General features: G+C 38.4%; 1 protein-coding gene across 1 annotated transcript in view; it reads right to left on the reverse strand.

Moving 5' to 3' along the window:
• Positions 1–1,224: 1,224 nt before the first annotated feature.
• The window catches only part of Gprk1 (G protein-coupled receptor kinase 1), a 292,624-nt gene continuing 273,916 nt past the window's right edge, over positions 1,225–19,932 (reverse strand). The window contains exons 15-16 of the mRNA XM_083123371.1: positions 15,252–15,496; positions 1,225–12,222 (exon numbers count right to left, since the gene is read on the reverse strand). Of these exons, the coding sequence (XP_082979497.1) occupies positions 12,058–12,222; positions 15,252–15,496 (410 nt within the window). The 3' untranslated portion in view covers positions 1,225–12,057. The remainder of the gene's footprint in view (positions 12,223–15,251; positions 15,497–19,932) is intronic.

Raw genomic sequence — 19,932 nt, forward strand, 5'->3', positions numbered from 1 at the left:
GGTGAAATTTTACACCTTCTGCAACCCATTCTATAATTTCCCCCCCCCCCACTTTCGAGAAAGGACAGAAATTTAACGGTTTTCAAACTAAGGGAATTCTGCACTCTTGTGGCTGTATCTAAACTGACTCAACTATAACAGTTGAATCCTAGGTGGCCCAATATTTCTGTGTTCGCTTGATTGAAAGAGTTCACAAGTAACACTCGTCCAGATGTAACAGCTACGAGTTCATACAATAATCCTTGGCACTTTACACAAGTGGCAGAGTTGAGTGTGTTTTGCTAATATCTGGTAGAGTAATTCAGTCAAGTTATGGAATATTTACAAATATTCTACAAATAATATTTGAAGGTGAAGCATTATCAGGGTGGCTACTGTAGAACAATGATGAAATTCAAGTAAAATTCCAGGTTTTCAAGGTGAATTTTTTAAAAAAAACTTTGAAATTTTAAAGCATAGTTCCCATATGGCTTTCAACTACACAGCTGCTATCTGTATCAGAAATCTTGCTAATGGAAATATATGTTGACACAGCAGCCAATTGGTTGGGTTGTTCAAGGGGGTGAGGGCAAGATTTATATTTTAGAAATATATATATATATTTTTGTATTGTTCTCTTCCTTTTCAAACTACTGAAACATGCAGGCCTTTTAAGCACAACCTTATACAACTTCAGAGATACAGTCCCAAAATTGAGATTAAAGGATTAGTGCTTTGAACATAAAATATGTACTTGGCTGTTTTTAATATGTCAATCAATTATGGTTAGGTTCTCTTGTGTGCAATGATTTGACTGAAAAAATATTTGATTAAATTTGTAAGAGAGCCATGAAGACTGCTCATCCTAGTACAAATCAATTTGTGCATGACAGAAAAAATTTCCACAAGTTAAGGTAACGAAAATGTTTCATCTTTCAGGACATGTGGCAATATAAAAATGACAAAATATTTTTAATAAATTTGTTGCACAGTGCTAAAATGTGCACATGGGTAATTCCATAATTATATGATGCAAAATTCTCAAACTTTTATCTCGTGCATTCATTTAAACTAACTGCATGAAAGCTTGATTTTACCTTTCAAAGTCAATGTTGACAGGAATTTTACATTGTTATATTTTGGAGATTTAGGCTGTAATTATTCTATAGATATTGATAAAAATTGTACTGTTACGGATTAACTCAGATAAAATACGAGAGCATTTTTTCTTCATTTGACGACTGCCATATTTGCGAGATGACCATAATAAATAAAATAAAGTCCTCCTCCGTAGCCGAGCGGGTTAAGGTGTTCACTCATCTTGAGATCGTTCGCTACGGGACGGCGTAGGTTCGAATCCGGCTCTGGTCGGAATTTATTCAGCCTACGTGTAGGGCCGGTGGTAACCCACCATCGTGAGGAAATTGGGAAGCTCCTAACAAGAAACTTCTGAAATGCAAAGAACATGCTTTTATAAAGTGGACAGTGCAATTAAAATTTCCCAAATGTAAAATTTTTACATGACCAGTGTGATGGACATAACTTTTCTGCTGACATCATTACAGCAGTGAGAAAAAGTTACGTCAATACATCAGATAGTTTGATCCAAACATTAGACAGTCAGTCGTAAACTTGAGTGACTTATATACATTTGACAATTTGGTTTCATTTTTCATGGGATCACTCAAGTATATTTTTCTCTTTTCTTATACATTAGTTTTGTCAGATGACTTTTTGCTTTTGAGTCTCATCTGGGTGCTTAAATGTTGGTTGCCAAGTGGTACAGAAACATCAGGGTCCAGTTTTGAACCCTGATGCAGACTTCACTTCATTTTAAGATGTGATAATTTGAATCACATCATGATACTCTATATACGCAGCCTTACAATGTTTCACCCAGAAAAGGTAACGTGCATTGCTGACAAATCTGGCTAGTAGGGACGATGCATGATAATTTTTATGCTATTGTCAGAAAAACCTACTATGAGGAACACACAATTTACGCTGCATCAGCACCAGTTTTTTTTGTCAGCATAATGAAAACTTTTCACTGATGATTACTTATAATTTTTTTTACATTACTATGTCTAGCAAGTTCTATTCCATCCAAAGATAGTGCTTCTAACATCTGAATGCCTGTTTGGCACACAATACCTTCAAGCTGAAAGAATATTTAAAGTGAATACTATTTGAACTGTTCATAATGTATAATGACACAAATTCAGAGATAAAATGTTCTGTGTCAAAAGAAACTTCAACCTGGTTTTCCCCGTTCTATCGTCACTGCTATTTGCCATAGCAATCGAAAGTAATAACCTACTTGGTCAAAATTTAAAACTCATTCCAAGCTTCACAAGATTAGGCCCCCTTACTGTTGCAAATCCTTCATTATCCTCCTGATATCTTTCTTGAATCAAGAGAGTGCAGTTGTAAGGGGTACCTGGTTTTATCATGCAATTGCACGATGTGGCACAGCATTCTTAGAATACATTTTGACACCAATATATTTAGTTCATATGTAAATACAATCAACACATAATGACGATTAGCTACACAACAGTGAATATCTGAAGTCAGTTCACACAAAAAGTGAAACTTGGGCTCAGTGTAGTTCACTATTTGTCCGAACCGTTGTTTATTCAACAACATACATCTGACGAACTTCGCTTAAAGACTACACACGATACATTCAATGACATAATTAATAATTTATGCTGTGCAACATTTCCTGTCAAAACAATCTACGTATACCAGGTTAAAAATTCCTTGTGACATGTCACATTGTAAAGTGATCTAAATGTGCTTATACCAGCATCATGTTCAATCTATCATGAATTACTTCCCTTGTTTTCGTTTCAGCATTCTAAATTAATAGTTACAAGTTACAAAATGAAGCTGTAATTTTTAGTTTGTTGAATCTATCCAGTTGCCATTTCTCATGATTATGCAATTCTGGCTCTTATAAACATGATGGAAAATTTGCACATGGTCTTGTATCTTTAAAAGGGAAACATGATATATGGTTAATACATTTATTTTATATTTTGCAAGCTTAATTGTGATTATGCATGGCAACAATTACTCGATGGAGTTCAACAACTAACTAACTAACTCTCTAGCCTTCTTAAACCTGAAGGTTCATGGCTGCAGCAACACAGGCCAGGCCTTCCGTTTGTCCCTATCCTGAGCACGATCTACATACTCTTTTCCATCCCTACCAATTTCCTTTAGGTCCATCAGGAGTTCAACAGGGAACCACAAATAATGCCATAGGTTGTTGGACTTATATTTAAGATTTCCTAACTGTACAGCAGGAATCAAATTGTGTTCCTACAGTGGTTAATATTGAAACGTGTGCAATTTTCTGCATAATACACTTGGTCAACAATGTTCATGGTAGTATTAATTGTTGCCAAAAATGTTGATTAAAGAAAATCAACTTAAGACTGCCTAAAAGCTATATAGGCACAACAAATTAGAGCAAAAACAGTACAGCCCCCCCTCCCCATCCTTAGATTTATGCAGTCTTTCAAACTGGTATTCTGGGAAGAGCCAGAAATTTCTCTGGACCATGACAACATGATACAAAATATTTTTGGGAAGTCATCATATTTTCCACTGCTGTAATAATGACCATGGTTCAAAGCCATGGGATTATCATTAATTACATTCTTTTGTTCATCTGCAATGTTACAAATGATTGTTACGTTAGACTGTTTGGTTCAGTTTTCATTCTTGCAGAATAGATGTCTATTGGTTTTCCTATTCAGTTTAAATTCATTAAATTCAAGACACAATGTCACATGTTCTGAAAATCAAAAACTTTTGCTGTTGCCTTAAAAATGTAAACCTTTTGAGAGGAAAGACCATACACTGGATCCAAGTGCAAGCATGGTAAGATACAATAACAATGTCAGTCTCAAATTTCCCCTCCTTTGGCATTAATTTTAAAGTGTGTGTTATGGTGCACAAATGAAGTATTCAAAGCCTTGTGGGACTGGATCTGTAAGGTAAAAATCACACAGAAGGCAATGATCTTGTTTTCAATAACAATATGAGCTCTTCGACAGTTTTTTAGATTTTCAGCCAAATGCACCAAATAATTCACATGGATATTTTAAATCATGGCACATGATATAGTACTTTTCTTCTTTTCTTTTAAATTCAACTCCTTATTTCAGATTTTTTTTTTCTTTTTTACGTATTTATGATTTGAACATTCTTCCATGGTTGGTATTCATATTCCACTTCTGATCAGGTGAAATACGTTGTGTTATCTTTTCAGCAACTAATGAGCTATCTTCTGCAGGCTATGGTTCAACCTTAATATGTAAATCTTGACATGCTTAGATAATTTGGAGGGGCAAAGGGGCATATTTGTCACTTTATACATTACGAATGTTTAACCTCCCCTATCATTGCAACTTTTTTTCATCTGAATATTATACTTTTCAAGTGCTGAGCTTCACAATATGTGAACATTTGCATTTAAGAGCTTCAAACTACTTCACAGCAAAATACTGAGCAAATAGAGCTGTTTTTTTGGCATAGAAAATCACTTTATAAAAGTAGCACTGAGAGTTGATGCACTATACAGGCAGGACCAGGCCTGGGGCCTCAAAGGGATTTTCTGCCCCTTAGTCTTGTGTACATGAAACATTATTTGTTATTAACAACTGATAATATTTCAGATTTATTCAAAAATTGCCTTATTATAGATCTACTAATGATGACACATTAATTGAATCAGTTAAATATTACTATACAAACCTATATTATAGGATCATGTAATTTGGGGATATTTTAAAACTAACGTTGCTGGATGGCTATTAAATATATTGTTCTTGTTAATTCTTTCCTGAAACTGAAATACTAAAATTATCATCATAATCCCAAACATTCATTCAAGTATAAATCACTGAATTCTGCACCAATTGTTTACCATTTGTAATATCTCATCAGTCATCAAATTTGCTTTCTATGTGACAAGTGGATTTTCACTGGGTGACACATGGTAAGAACATGGCTTGAAAATATAGCTCCCAGTAAGGATTGAACCTGGGGCTGCTCGCAGCAGGGCTGTGCTAACAATTGTGCTATGCAGGAGCCAGCTCTCTCTATCTTGGCGGTACTTCTTGCTATGACGTTTTGTTTATTTTCTAGTATTGTTATCGAGTTTTATGTTCTTTGAGTTGGAGGTATACAAATTACTGTTTCATGAACATATTAAAGACAAAATTATCTTTTGAATGCCACAAGTTTCATCAAAATCAGAGAAATGCTTCTACATACAGAATTTGTCATATTTCGCATTCTGCAAATAATTTCATTAACGACCGAGTTACATGTTACATGAATGTAGAAAATTTTGAGCTCAACAATAGCTGCTGCATGGAAGGCAATCCTGTGTAAAACCAACAATGGATCAACTAAAGAAGTCTTTGCCAAGCCAATAATGGGGTTACCAAGACATCCACAATATCAGTGTTCCTGCAGCTACTAGGAGAAGGCGGAATGTTATAATCTACGGTAAAGTACTAGACAGTGGAAGAGGATCTAGAGCAGATGTCATTTCCCTCGATCCAAGGAACAACAGGTGTGCAACCGAGATGGTAAAAATAGGCTTCACGAGGTACTGACAGCAACACACACACATTGAGAAGAAAAAGAGAGGGTTAGAAGACATTGTATTTTTCAAAAAAAGGTAATTGAGATTCAGAAAATCTTCATCAACACTAGATATTTTACAATTATTTACTACACATGCTGAGAAGCTTGAGAGTGGTCATTTGGTTAGCCACTGGTAGGGCAGTTTCCCATGTGAAAGGAATGTCATGTTGGAAATTGCAACAATGAGGATGAACTGATGAGGGGAAAATTAATATGAGATCCCCGAGCAGTCCACAGGATTTGAACTTAGAATCCCTTCCTGGTACACAATGGGCAAATTGTCTGGTGGCTCTAGGTGCAACGAGGCAACAAATTTTGAAAACTTGTTGTTTCTAACCAGTGTACATGACAAAGACATGTTATCTAGTTAATTACAAGGGGAAAAAAATTGTTTTTAGCCCACTTTATGCTCAGACATGGCTCAAGACTGGTCCTACAGTTTAAAGTGGAATGGAAACCACTGTACAACGTGTCCTCATGAGAGATTGAACGTGGGAGTTCTTGATCACAAAGCAACAACATTATGACAATGCTATCCAGAGGTCTTAACCAGAAGGAAAGGTATGAATTTTTGAATGATAGAAACCAAAATTTCTACGGAATTTTAAGCTAATAATAAGGTTGAAAAAGTGGGGAGTGTTAAGATATTCAATCAGTTTCTTTCATAACCTAACTGAACACACACACATATATACACACAGAGTGATTCTGAGATACACTTATGATGGATAATGCAAGTAATTACAACAAAATGTGGCAGTTGGTATTCAATGAAATAACATTTCTTGCGACTCAAATCTGTGAAAGCGTAAATGTCTGTGTTGACCCAGCATCGCAAGGACAATACAGGACCTACATGGGTGCATCACAATGGACACCACTGTTGAAAGCTAGAAAACAGGAGCTATGGGACTTAATGCACTGCACCCAGTGAAAAGAGCCTCGCAGGGCTTCACCCTCAAATGGCTGTTGCACCAGACAGAGACAGGGAGAGAAAGCAGTCTTTAGGTCCTATAGCTACAGCAGTTCAAAGCAAAAAATCTGAGTTTAAACATTTGTCCTTCATATTGCTCGTTGGATCACTTGAAAATAATATTACACCTACATTATTTCCCTCCTTCGTAAACTTTCAGCACAGATTATGCTGGGATGTTCATTATTTTTATCATTTTAAAAGTGTTATTAAACCAATTCAAATTTACTATAAGAAAGAATAGCTTATCTCATTACTATTTGAAACAATCATTCATAAAATGTGCACTTTTATCAGCCAAAGTATTACACTAATAAACAACCAACAAATCTACAATTGGCCATAAGCAGATGAGTAATATCCAAAAAACTTGTCAAATGTAGAAACATGAAACTAGCATGTCTGTGTCACTTAATTGTTATTTGACTTACCCTGTGCAAGATAAGTAAAAAATGTACAACTTTAGATAAAAACCTAAATGTTTCAAAAGAGACTTAATGTTTGATTTAGGCATTGATTATAATTACCAAATTTATAATAACTTCCAAGTTCTTATCCCAATAATTTTCAACACAAATGCTAATTGTAGGTCAATTTAGAACATTATTTTCAGAAAACCTAGCAACCAAGAGTAGTTCTCTTCCTTTAACTTCATATGCAAGGAAACAATACTAATCATATAACCTCATTAGAAAGTCAGAAATAAAACAATATATAAAAATTGTAGTATTCATATGTAGGTAATTCCTAGTCACATATCCTGTTTGCCACACAAAAAAGGTGTTTCAGAAGTCAGTACAATAAAGGAAAATGACATCAATTATGCAACATCAACTGTATTATTTAGAAGTTTTTTTTGTGTGTCATTAGCATTATTTCTTGTTCTCAATTCTGCCATTATTATGAGAATTGTTATTAACTAACTTGCACATTTCAAAATTTTACATTAGTTTTCATTAACAATAGCATTTTCCTTTCCATTTCTAATTGTTTTTATTTAAAATCTGAGAAACATTAAGGGTATTGTTCAATATGCGAGATTCATTTGTACATAATGTACACCTGCAAAAAAAAAATAATCATGCACACACGCACAGTTTTTTATACTTGTAAAGAAATTTGCATCATGTCTTTCAAGATTCTAATATAGTTGAAATGTAACTTTACAATTACAAAAGCAGTTTTCTAGATGAGATCTCAACAAAACTTTTCATCATATGTGGCACTGGCTAGAACAAATGCACATAGAATATGAAATGGGTGCCTAGTTCAACTTAACAATAGTCCTGTAATACCAAAATGCGTACGAAAAACTAATTTATGAATATGGGTCAGTAAAAACACACACATACAAAGCTTTTAATTTGAAATTGAGAATTAATGGAAAAGAGATCTCTATATTAATCTATATAAAAAATATCAGTTTGAAAAAACATGTGCCACCAGTCAAGCAATTTTAAGCAGAAATGGTCCTAAATTTATATTACTAAATAAATGCTGTGTAAATGCTAAAATTCTTGAACTTCATGCTAAAATAACAGTTATACATTGAACTAGTCAAATAATAATAATGTCACTTGGTTTGAAGATTTCATCTCTGACTTGGAAACCACAAATCGCCAAAATGATTGTCTATATTACATTTTTTATTAACTGCTGTACAGATATGTAAATCAGTGATACCCCTGTTGGAAATTACAAGTGTTTAGAGTAGATAAAATCTACTGTTTTAATGCAATTGTTCAACTACATGTGTATAGAGTAGGACATTGTGGTTAGTAACAAAACCATTCTGAATATAATGCATAATATTCACCCCAACAGACAAAATCTAAACTCCCTGGTACAATGGCTCCTCTGAGGACATTCAGGGACGTACAGAGGAACTTTATGAGGGTGGTTGAGGGATAAGACCCTAAAAAGTGCTTTACGACTCGTTTTAATATTTTGGATTCTTTACACTTATCAAATATTCCCCTTTTTAAAGTATCTCTCCTATTACACTGTGATTCTCCCATCATCTATTCCATCAGTTCATCATTCATCCATCCTCATTGTCACAATGAAGTAAAAAGGTAAGTTCTACAGAGTGCATTGCAAGCCATGAAGATGCACATGGGCCTCAATCTTGGCCACAGTGGAGGTGATGTGATCGGAACCATGCCCTGGCTGACTTTACAACTCCTCCCCCCACAAATAGTCATTGACGAGTGGCTAGGCAAGCCCCTGAACTGTAGAAATGTGACGTAAAATAAAAAAAAGGGTAAAGTTCCCCGTGCACCATACCATGAGGCATGTATAGGGGGGATGTGGGGGTAGAGCCCCACACATTCTTCAATCTGGAGGTGGATGTGATTAGCACCATGCTCCTGCCACCTTTATCTTCCAGAGTTGAACCAAGGTGCCCAATTATTTGAGGCTACGTGAGCCCCAGAGCCACTTTATGTGGGTACAAGGCCCGAAAAATTCTGATCTTAGATCAGCCACCCTGGGAATCAAACCCAGGTCTCCCACTTGGCAATCAGATCCTCTACTGACTAGATCATTGCGTGAAGGTTGGGCACTGAGACTGCTACAGTAGTATATAGAGTGTACCTTTTATGTAGCATTTATACTGAAGAAAGGAAAAAAAGGCATTTCAAAACACTCAATAATCTACTGAATTGTAGAGGATAGTACATCATCTATGAAGATATAGTCAAAGAGCCTCATTTCAGCTATTCTTTGTGGCATCACATCACTGGGTCACTGTATTTATCTAACCATAAGACTCTTGCCTCTGGACCGAGCTCGGCAATTGAGACGAGGTTAGTCCTTTGTCTATCCGAAAACAAATTCCTGAGGATGGTCCCTGGGTTCAATAAAAAGTAGGTCCTGCTATTTTTCCATATTCTTGCACCTATCTCACCACAACTGTAAGGTTGAAAAACTGCATGTCGTTACCTACAGTGTTGCAGCAAAAAAAGCAATATGTGTCACTTAGTGAATTCTGTGATTTCTGGGGATACAAAGAAATAATCATTAGAATAGAGATAAAATGAAGCGCTTATTCCATTTTCTGCGAGTGTATGAATATTTACACCAATTCTCACACCTTAAGAACTAAGCAAGAGTGTGTGGCAAGGTTGTTACACTTTGAATCATGTAAATGGTAAATTTCATCTGCTAAACTATTATGTAACAACCCTACACTAAATTTCCAACAGGGGAAAGTCAGCATTTCAAGGAAAACACACAAATACTGCAGATAAATGGATTAAAAAGAGTGGACTCGATGGTTTTAAGTAGATACATAGTTCATGACACAAAATGTAAGACTTCCCTACAGCATGAAATCTTCAAACCACGTAAGTTATACATCCCAACAGCTAAAGTGATGCCAAAATGAAAAAGTACCCAAAGAACTTTCGAGGAAGATTTTGGTCACATAGTTTACTTGAAGAGCTTTGATAAGTAGTCAACAACTTAATTCTTATGATGTGTTTTGCGTATGATTTAAATTCAACTCTCGGCATTCATACATTTCTCGCATTAATTGCAAAGTGATACATTATCTACAAATAAATACGTGACATTTGCCAAATTGGGGTAGTATTTCCTTTCCACACATAACAGCACAAACATAGCTTTTTCAAAAGTTATCCACTGTGATTTTTGCAATATGCAAAAATATAATATACACATATAAGTTTACAGTATACAAAATAAAACAGTATAAATTATATTTAACAATAACAATGTAATTTTATATATGTATATATATATATAATATAGCTATCTGTAAATACATAGGAATTCTCTCTCAGTTAAAATACAAGTCAAATTAAAACTGGTTTCATAAATACTATGAACATGCTTGAATAGAAATAGAGAGAAACTTATCTCTTACAAAGGTCTGGACATTTCCTCAATGATATATACAAGTAATGAGCAGCGTAAACCTATCTGAAGCAGAAGCTACTATTAAACATTTGCTTTTTCTCCCAGTTATAATAATAATAATAATAATAATAATAAAATTATATTACATGCACTTTTTACTTAATATTTACACAAGCGCACACAGAAATGAAAAATAGTCTGTGATACACATGGTGCACTTCACATTTAACTCATATAACATAACTTAGGAAAAAATGAATTGCACAATGTCTGAATGCATCAGCTCTGTAAATGTGCTTCAAAAAGAAAGAGCAGGAAAGGAGACTGGTAGAGAATTACAACGGGTTATGTTGCGTTGGCCACAAAAAGATCCAATGTCAGCTTGTTTTCAGTGTTCGAACAGGACAACAGAGAAAGGGTAAAAGAAATGGAAAATAGCTTTAACACGATGTAACAAATTTACTCCACTTCTTCCCAACCCCCGTCCAAAAAAATACCATTCTGACATTAAAAAGACACATCTGGAATTGGAATAAAAAGGTGAAAGGTGGAAATCCAAGAAACATCACAGCACATGAAGCTATTATTACATTAATATTATTATTTTTTCTTAACTTCTCGTTTTATGTAATACGAAGCCTGCAGAATAGGGTCGTGTGTGTGGGTGTTTGGCATCACAGTACAGACGATACAACCTGCATCATAATTTATTCATCGCCTTCACAATATATGCACGCACACTAGTAGCAGTGGCACGATAACACATGAAAACATAGAACTGAGCTAATTTATATTCTAATCGCTATACAATATATTATAACCGACTTACACTTGCGAAGTTCACATTTTCAATATGGCCTCCTCCTAATGATTAAATGACGTAATGGGAATGGGATTTACAAGTGATTTATGTCCTTCCAACCTCTTTCGGTGAAGATGAATGATGATGATGATTGTGACAGTGTATAAAAAAGGGGAGGACGTCGTTTAGTGTTGCCAGTCTATATACTTCCGCAGGAAAATTATAGGAAAACACTGGAGACGTGTATTATCGTTTCTTGGCACTGCTAACATCTACGGAAAAGGGGGAGACAGAAGAAAAGGGGTGAAGGGAATAACTGCATTTCCTTGTATTACGAGTCTATTTAAGTTAACTTGCTGTAATGTGATGGGGGTCATACGGAAATAATTACTTTGATGACGACGCACTCACGCACACTCGCACATATTTACACACGCACATATAAAACTGACGTTCCTACAAGTGAACTTCCAGATGCTCGTGACAAAACCGTTTGGCAAGAATGGCCACGTGACCCTCTTCCTGCATGGCGGTACTCTCTCTCTCCGTTCCATGCTAACCACAGCTGGGCAAATAGGGATTATTTTCTTTGTTTCTTTTTTAGCAGATCTGGGGGCACACTTACAGCATGTGGATACCTAGAGAGGCTAGGCTAGTTGGTCTCCCTCGTAGTAGGGAGAAGGGGAGAGGTGCCACCACAGTTATAAAGGTGAGCCGTGAAGCTATCGATTCTGCTCTATGCGTTAGGATGCTAGTTGCCGTTGGTGTTCCTTGCGATGAAAGGGTTTTTGTTGTTTGCGTCTCGTTCCGTGCCGTAGATTTTGCCAGCTTTCTTCGCCATGTTTCCCAGGAGCTCTAGCGAACACTTGTGAGCCGAGCGCAAAGACAATGCCCACTCTTTCAGTCCGATCTCGTCCTGGAAAGACAAGGGGAAATGTACTCAAATGCATGCCGGAATCTAGAAAAATGGTGAGGCTGCGTAAGGCAGCTTTCAGACAAAAGGTGACAAGCAGCACATGCCACTTGGAAACAAACCTTCGGAAGGAAATGCAATCTTTCATACCCAAGTGACAGGGCAAGCTACATGTTTCGCTTGCTCCTTGCATACCATTTGCTCAATAGCGTACACCATGATCCTTCAGTCTGTTCGTTGTACATGCAGTCAATGCTTTTCTAGACTGGAGGGGTCCATGACACTTCTAGTTACTTTGGTTTGAAACCCCTGTTTGTCACCTTGTTCTGAAAGATGCCTAAGTTAACCAATAAAGAAAAGAAAATTGGCCATTAAAAAGAAGAAAAAAATCACAAAAACCTACATTACCAAAAAATACTTTTTTCATGTTCATATAACCACTGAAAACATGTCTAAAGAAAATAGTGAAAAAAAAGTACAACTTACAACTACAATTCTTCTTATTGAACATTTTCCAGAAGTGTTTCCTATTCCTCCATCAGGGAATTCCAGGATTTAAAAATTACAAAAAGGTTAAAAATGATTAAAAGAAAAAAGAATGGGTCTAAGAAATGTTTTTATTGTTTTTCTGCCACATTTATAAATGTCCGTGTTGATTAATGCTTTTGCTCCTGACAATTGTGCTCTTGCCTCTGCAGTAACCGCAATGCTCTGCTGTGTGCCACCGTCAATCAATGTTCTTACACGTTCCTGCCTTAAAAGTGGTGATGGCCATTGAAATCAGGTAATATAAGCCAAGCATCAAGCTAAGTTTGCAGCAGGTTTTATGTATCAATCCGCGCGAGAACTGAGCTCAGAATCTTCGTGCCAGTCTTTCCTCAACCATCGAGCTGCTTACATCGGAGACACTGAGAAAATCCACAGTATTGCCAACCGCGCAACATTAAAAATCCGCATGCATGTCAAGCAGAATGTAGGAATGTATTTTTGCTTCTTTTGTCTCCTGAAACATATTTTAGAAGTACTTTCTGCGCATAGATTATTTAATAAATGTGTCATTACTTAATATAAATGCGAAATAACTTTTAAACATGAGAGCATGTGTGTATATTTCGAGCACGCACGAAGAAAAATAAACAAAGATTAAAGTAAATATCTTGAATTTAATGACAAATTATTGTTTTTGGTTTAGAAAGAAATACATTTATGAAAAACTTGGTTGCTTCGTTCGCAAAACATCTGTTACTGTAAGACACACGCACTTCAAGTTATACCAGCAAAAAAAGCATGATTTTTTATTGGTGACAATCAGGTGCATTGTCTGCTGCTATTACTCTGGTTTCAGTTTATGAATCACTTCACTAAACCAGGATTCAAATCTTGGTCTGTCCATTTCTTGCTGATAATCACCCTTTCTTTGCACGGAACAGTAAATATGCACCTTCAACATAGACTTCATTGCTGCCAGTGGGTGAAACAATAAGCCTCCCCCTTCTCCTCTTCTTTTCTCGTCTGTTTCTTCAGCCCTGCCGGTGGTTTTGCACGGTGGTGTCCTTCAATGTACGCCCCCCGCCCCCTCCCTCTGCCAAGTTAATGCATGTCTCCTCCAAATAATAAACATGTCTCTTATCACGGTGATATATTTTAATACAGCTGAGATTCTTTTGTCCTCAAACAACAAACAATCGTGTCCTCTTCTTAAACTTAAACAGCAAATCATTCAGCACTCGTGATACAGTTCGTGCGCACATTGACGGCAAATCACCTCTGTTTTACTTTGATCATGTTGTCGTATGGAGGATTATGCATTTAAAAGAACTTGCTTGATTTGAAGAGCTTTTCCCTTCAGATGGAGCACAAAATAACATTCGGGTAAAACTGCACGAGGCCTTGATTCAGCCATTCTCGCCACTGTATAGCACAATTATTAATCAATCACAATAAACATAGTGTTAAAATAGTGGAATCTGCAACACTGGTATCACGGATTCCATGCACTCTGCAACGTATTCAGTCTTGCTCGACTCGCTCTCGATCTTCAGCAATTCTTCAGCACAATACAAACTCCAGTTGGTGAATCTGCAGATCCTAGTTCGTCTGCACAGTGATTGCAACCGATCAAGTACATACCTGCTAATGGATGCATTATTTTGTCTGTATTTTACAAATTAAGTAACTGTTTTCTTGCAAGCATGCAGTTGTGTTGGAATAAAACCCGTCTTAGTGGAACTATATTCTACGCATACGTTTGGATCTACATATGCGAAAACCTGCTGCAAAGTTGACTTGACGCTTGGCTTAGATATATTGATCTATAGGTAAAATTGCTAATATTTTCCGATCTGACATACCTATAAATATGGAAAAATTCTGCCAGTTCGCTATTATCTATACGACTGATTTTGTTCAGCAAATGTGTAAATACAGTTTCCTTTTCACAGGCAAAATTCATAGTCACCTGTTACATATAGTAATTAACAAACTTATGTTCTTTAACGAGCAATTTTATATCAGATTGGTACAATATCAGTTATCAGCAATTTTCCATACTGGTCCAGCTATTACCCAAGAGAAACGTACAAAAGAAACATTCAGTCAAACTTTTCTTTTACATAAATACTGACAGCCATGGTCTCATATAAGGACTATAATAAGGGTTTAACGAAAGTATTCCAAGTGGCTCAGTCGGTAACGCGTCTGACTACCATGCTAAAGGTCCCGGGTTTGATCCCTGGCCAGTTCAAATCCGGGAACGTTGGAAGCAGCCCCGGTGCCCACCCAGCGTCGAATAACATGGGTACCTGGGGGAAACCCTGAGGGGGTAAAGGCAGTCAGGGGCGTGATGCTGATCACATCACCCCCGCTCACGACCGGATCAAGAAAGTGTGGGGCATTACCCCCACACCCCCTATACGCCTTTTTGGCATGGTGCTATGCACGGGGGAGCACTTTACCTTTACCTTTATTCCAAATTATCTGAACAGACATTACGGAATAAGACAATAAAAAGCAATTCTGAAACATAAACTTACTGGGTTAGTGAGGACGATTTTCCCATCCCGTGTCCTGACAACAATGCACTGTTCGTTTTTCACGGGCACCAGATCCGCACTGACATCTTCTATCTGATCCATGAATACCAATTCCGGTTTGGTGTTGGCTGATTCCGGATGCAGCTCTAACCTGTTGGGGTAGAGTTTTGCATAGCGTGTCTGCCATGCTGATGCGAAAGGCCCTCCTAGCTTCTTTATGTAGCCGTGGAGAATGCAATCTGATTCTGCAAGAAAAAGTGATTGGGAATTAAGATTTGCCCCAGTGTCCTAACCAAACACAGGGCAATAAATCAAGCAAAACTGATTGTTTTATTTCAATATTTCACTTGTTATAGAAATAATGAGAAAACTGATGAATGGTGTTCCAGGCCAGTGTACTCATGAGGGAAAAAAATGTGAAACAAGAATAATAATGGTGAAGATGAAGGAATGGAAATGATACGGATATATATATATCAGTAAATGCATAAAATGACAACATACTGAAAACAGTACCCTGGGAATAAACCAAGGCAAGTGAATAGAAGTAGAGCCAGAGAAAATGCACCAAAGTAGATCCATGGTCACAGGAAATAAGCAGAGACATACCTAGGTCCAGAGGAAATGCACCCAGGTATGGCTAGAGCCAGTGGAAGTGAACCCAGGTAAGTCTAGAGCCAGAAGAAATACACACGAAGACATGCCTAAGGCCAGAGGAAACACACGAAGGTATGTCTAGAGGCAGAGGAAATGCACCAAGGTATGTCTACAAGCAGAGGAAATGTACAAAGGCAAGTCTAAGGCCAGAAGAAATGCACCAAGGTATGTCTAGAGACAGAGGAAATGCACCAAGGTATGTCAAAAGGCAGAGAAAATGCACCAAGGTATGTCTACAGGCAGAGGAAATGTACAAAGGCAACACTAAGGCTAGAGGAAATTCACCAAGGTATGTCTAGAGCCAGCGGAAATGCACCAAGGTATGTCTAGAGCCAGAGGAAATGCACCAAGGTATGTCTAGAGCCAGAAGAAATGCACCTAGGTATGTCTAGAAACAGAGGGAATGGACCAAGGTATGTCTAGAGCCAGAAGAAATGCACCAAGGTATGTCTAGAAACAGAGGAAATGCAGCAAAGTATGGCTAGAGCCAGAAGAAATGCACCAAGGTATGTCTAGAGATGAGAGGAAATGCACCAAGGTATGTCTAGAGATGAGAGGAAATGCACAAAGGTATGTCTGAAGCCAGAAGAAATACACAAAGGTATGTCAAGAGACAGAGAGGGAATGCATAAAGGTATGTCTAGAGACAGAGAGGGAACGCACCAAGGTATGTCTAGAGCCACAAGAAATGCACCAAGGTATGTTTAGAGAGAGAGGAAATGCACCAAGGTATATCTAGAGCCAGAAGGAATGCACCAAGGTATGTCTACAAGCAGAGGAAATGTACAAAGGCAATCCTAAGGCCAGAGGAAATTCAACAATGTGTGTCTAGAGCCAAAGGAAATGCACCAAGGTATGTCCAGAGGCAGAGAAAATTCACCAAGGTGTGTCTAGAAACAGAGGAAATGCCCCATGGTATGTCTAGAGCCAGAGGAAATGTACCAAGGTATGTCTAGAGGCAAAGGAAATGCACCAAAGGTGTGTCTGGAGTCACTGGAAATGCACCAAGGTGTGTAGAGTCACTGGAAATGCACCGAGATATGTCTAGAGCCACTGGAAATGCACCGAGGTATGTCTAGAGCACCTGGAAATGCACTGATGTATGTCTAGAGCCACTGGAAATGCACCAAGCTATGTCTAGAGCCACTGGAAATGCACCAAGCTATGTCTAGAGCCAGAGGAAATGCACCAAGGTATAACTAGAGTCAAAGGAAATGCACCAAGGTATGTCTAGAACCATAGGAAATGCACCGAGGTGTGTCTAGAACCATAGGAAATGCACCAAGGTATGTCTAGAGCCCCTGGAAATGAACCGAGGTATGTCTAGAGCCCCTGGAAATGAACCGAGGTATGTCTAGAGCCACTGAAAAATGCACCGAGGTATGTCTATAGACAGAGGAAATGCACCAAGGTATGTCTAGACCCAGAGAAAATACAAGGTATATCTAGAGGCAGAGGATATGCACCAAGGTGTGTCTAGAGGCAGAGGAAATGCACCAAGGTGTGTCTAGAGCCAGAGGAAATGCACCGAGGCATGTCTAGAGCCAGAGGAAATGCACCGAGGTATGTCTAGAGCCTGAGGAAATGCTCCGAGGTGTGTCTAGAGCCTGAGGAAATGCACCGAGGTGTGTCTAGAGCCAGAGGAATTGCACCGAGGTGTGTCTAGAGCCAGAGAAAATGCACCAAGGTATGTCTAGACCCAGAGAAAATACAAGGTATGTCTAGAGGCAGAGGATATGCACCAAGGTGTGTCTAGAGGCAGAGGAAATGCACCGAGGTATGTCTAGAGCCAGAGGAAATGCACAGAGGCATGTCTAGAGCCAGAGGAAATGCACCGAGGCATGTCTAGAGCCAGAGGAAATGCACCGAGGCATGTCTAGAGCCAGAGGAAATGCACCGAGGTGTGTCTAGAGCCTGAGGAAATGCACCGAGGTGTGTCTAGAGCCTGAGGAAATGCACCGAGGTGTGTCTAGAGCCAGAGGAAATGCACCGAGGTATGTCTAGAGCCAGAAGAAATGCACCAAGGTATGTCTACAGGCAGAGGAAATGTACAAAGGCAAGCCTAAGGCCAGAGGAAATGCACCAAGGTATGTCTAGAGTAGGGATGGCCAAACGGATCCGGATCCGAGAAATCCGGATCTACTTGGATCCGGATCCGTAAATTCCGGATCCGGATCCGATAAATCCGGATCCGGATCCGAAAATCCCGGATCCGGATCCGAGAAATTCGGATCCGGATCCGAAAGTTCCGGATCTGGATCCGGATCCGAGAGTTCCGGATCCGCGGATCCGGATCCGAAATTTCCGGATCTGGATCCGAGAGTTCCGGATCCGCGGATCCGGATCCGAAATTTCCGGATCTGGATCCGGATCCGAGAGCTCCGGATCCGGGTCTGAAAGTTTCGGATCTGGATCCGGATCCGAGAGTTCCGGATCCGGGTCTGAAAGTTTCGGATCTGGATCCGGATCCGAAAATCCGGATCCGGATCCAAGAGTTTCGTATCTCAATCCCATTATAATATTACCACACCTTAGTCCTACAAGAATTTTTTTCAAGTGTTGTTCCTAAAATACTTTGCTACGCATCGGCTAACACACTCGTGCACAAATGTCCGAAGTGATTTTGTAAATGCCATTGAAACGAATATGTATTCATTCGAATGTATTGGAAATGAAAACACACATAAATGTGAGACATTCCATTCCAGGATGAAACCTTTAACACATATAACAAGATAGAAATGTTATAGAAAAATTATACAATTGTTCTACAGTTACAGTTTTACAAATTAAAATAAAACATTATAATATATGTAGTGTTAAATAATTACAAAGTGTAAGACTAACAAGGGAGGTTATCTAAAGGTCCCCCTCCGATTTCCATGAAAGTTGGCAGTATAGTGGGGCCCAAAGGAAGAATTACGTGTTTTTTTGTTTCAGCTAAAAAACGGTTTTAGGGGGCAAAACCCCCTCAAATGTCAAGATGAGGACAAATTGAAGTGAGGATCTGACCCCTGTGTCTTTCCGATTTCCATGAAACTTGGCAGGTGTATAGTGGGGCCCAATGGAAGAAATACGTGTTTTTTTGTTTCAGATAAAAAAACGGTTTTAGGGGGCAAAACCCCCTCAAATGTCAAGATGAGGAAAAATTGAAGTGAGGATCTGACGCTGTGTCCCCCTCCGATTTCCATGATACTTGGCAGGTGTGTGTATAAACGGGCCCAAATGAAGAAATACGTGTTTTTTTTTGTTTCAGCTAAAAAACGGTTTTAGGGGGCAAAACCCCCTCAAATGTCAAGATGAGGACAAATTGAAGTGAGGATCTGACCCCTGTGTCTTTCCGATTTCCATGAAACTTGGCAGGTGTATAGTGGGGCCCAATGGAAGAAATACGTGTTTTTTTGTTTCAGATAAAAAAACGGTTTTAGGGGGCAAAACCCCCTCAAATGTCAAGATGAGGAAAAATTGAAGTGAGGATCTGACCCTGTGTCCCCCTCCGATTTCCATGATACTTGGCAGGTGTGTGTATAAATGGGCCCAAATGAAGAAATACGTGGTTTTTTTTGTTTCAGCTAAAAAACGGTTTTAGGGGGCAAAACCCCCTCAAATGTCAAGATGAGGACAAATTGAAGTGAGGATCTGACCCCTGTGTCTTTCCGATTTCCATGAAACTTGGCAGGTGTATACTGTATAGTGGGGCCCAATGGAAGAAATACGTGTTTTTTTGTTTCAGATAAAAAACGGTTTTAGGGGGCAAAACCCCCTCAAATGTCAAGATGAGGACAAATTGAAGTGAGGATCTGACCCCTGTGTCCCTCCCATTTCCATAAAACTTGGCAGGTGTATAGTGGGGCCCAATGGAAGAAATAAGTGCTTTTTTGTTTCAGCTAAAAAACGGTTTTAGGGGGCACAACCCCCTCAAATGTCAAGATGAGGACAAATTGAAGTGAGGATCGGACCCCTGTGTCCCCCTCCGATTTCCATGATACTTGGTAGGTGTGTGTATAAACGGGCCCAAATGAAG

Source organism: Lepisma saccharinum, chromosome 6, assembly GCF_977018435.1.
Source record: "Lepisma saccharinum chromosome 6, izLepSacc3.1, whole genome shotgun sequence".
NCBI lineage: Eukaryota > Metazoa > Arthropoda > Insecta > Zygentoma > Lepismatidae > Lepisma > Lepisma saccharinum.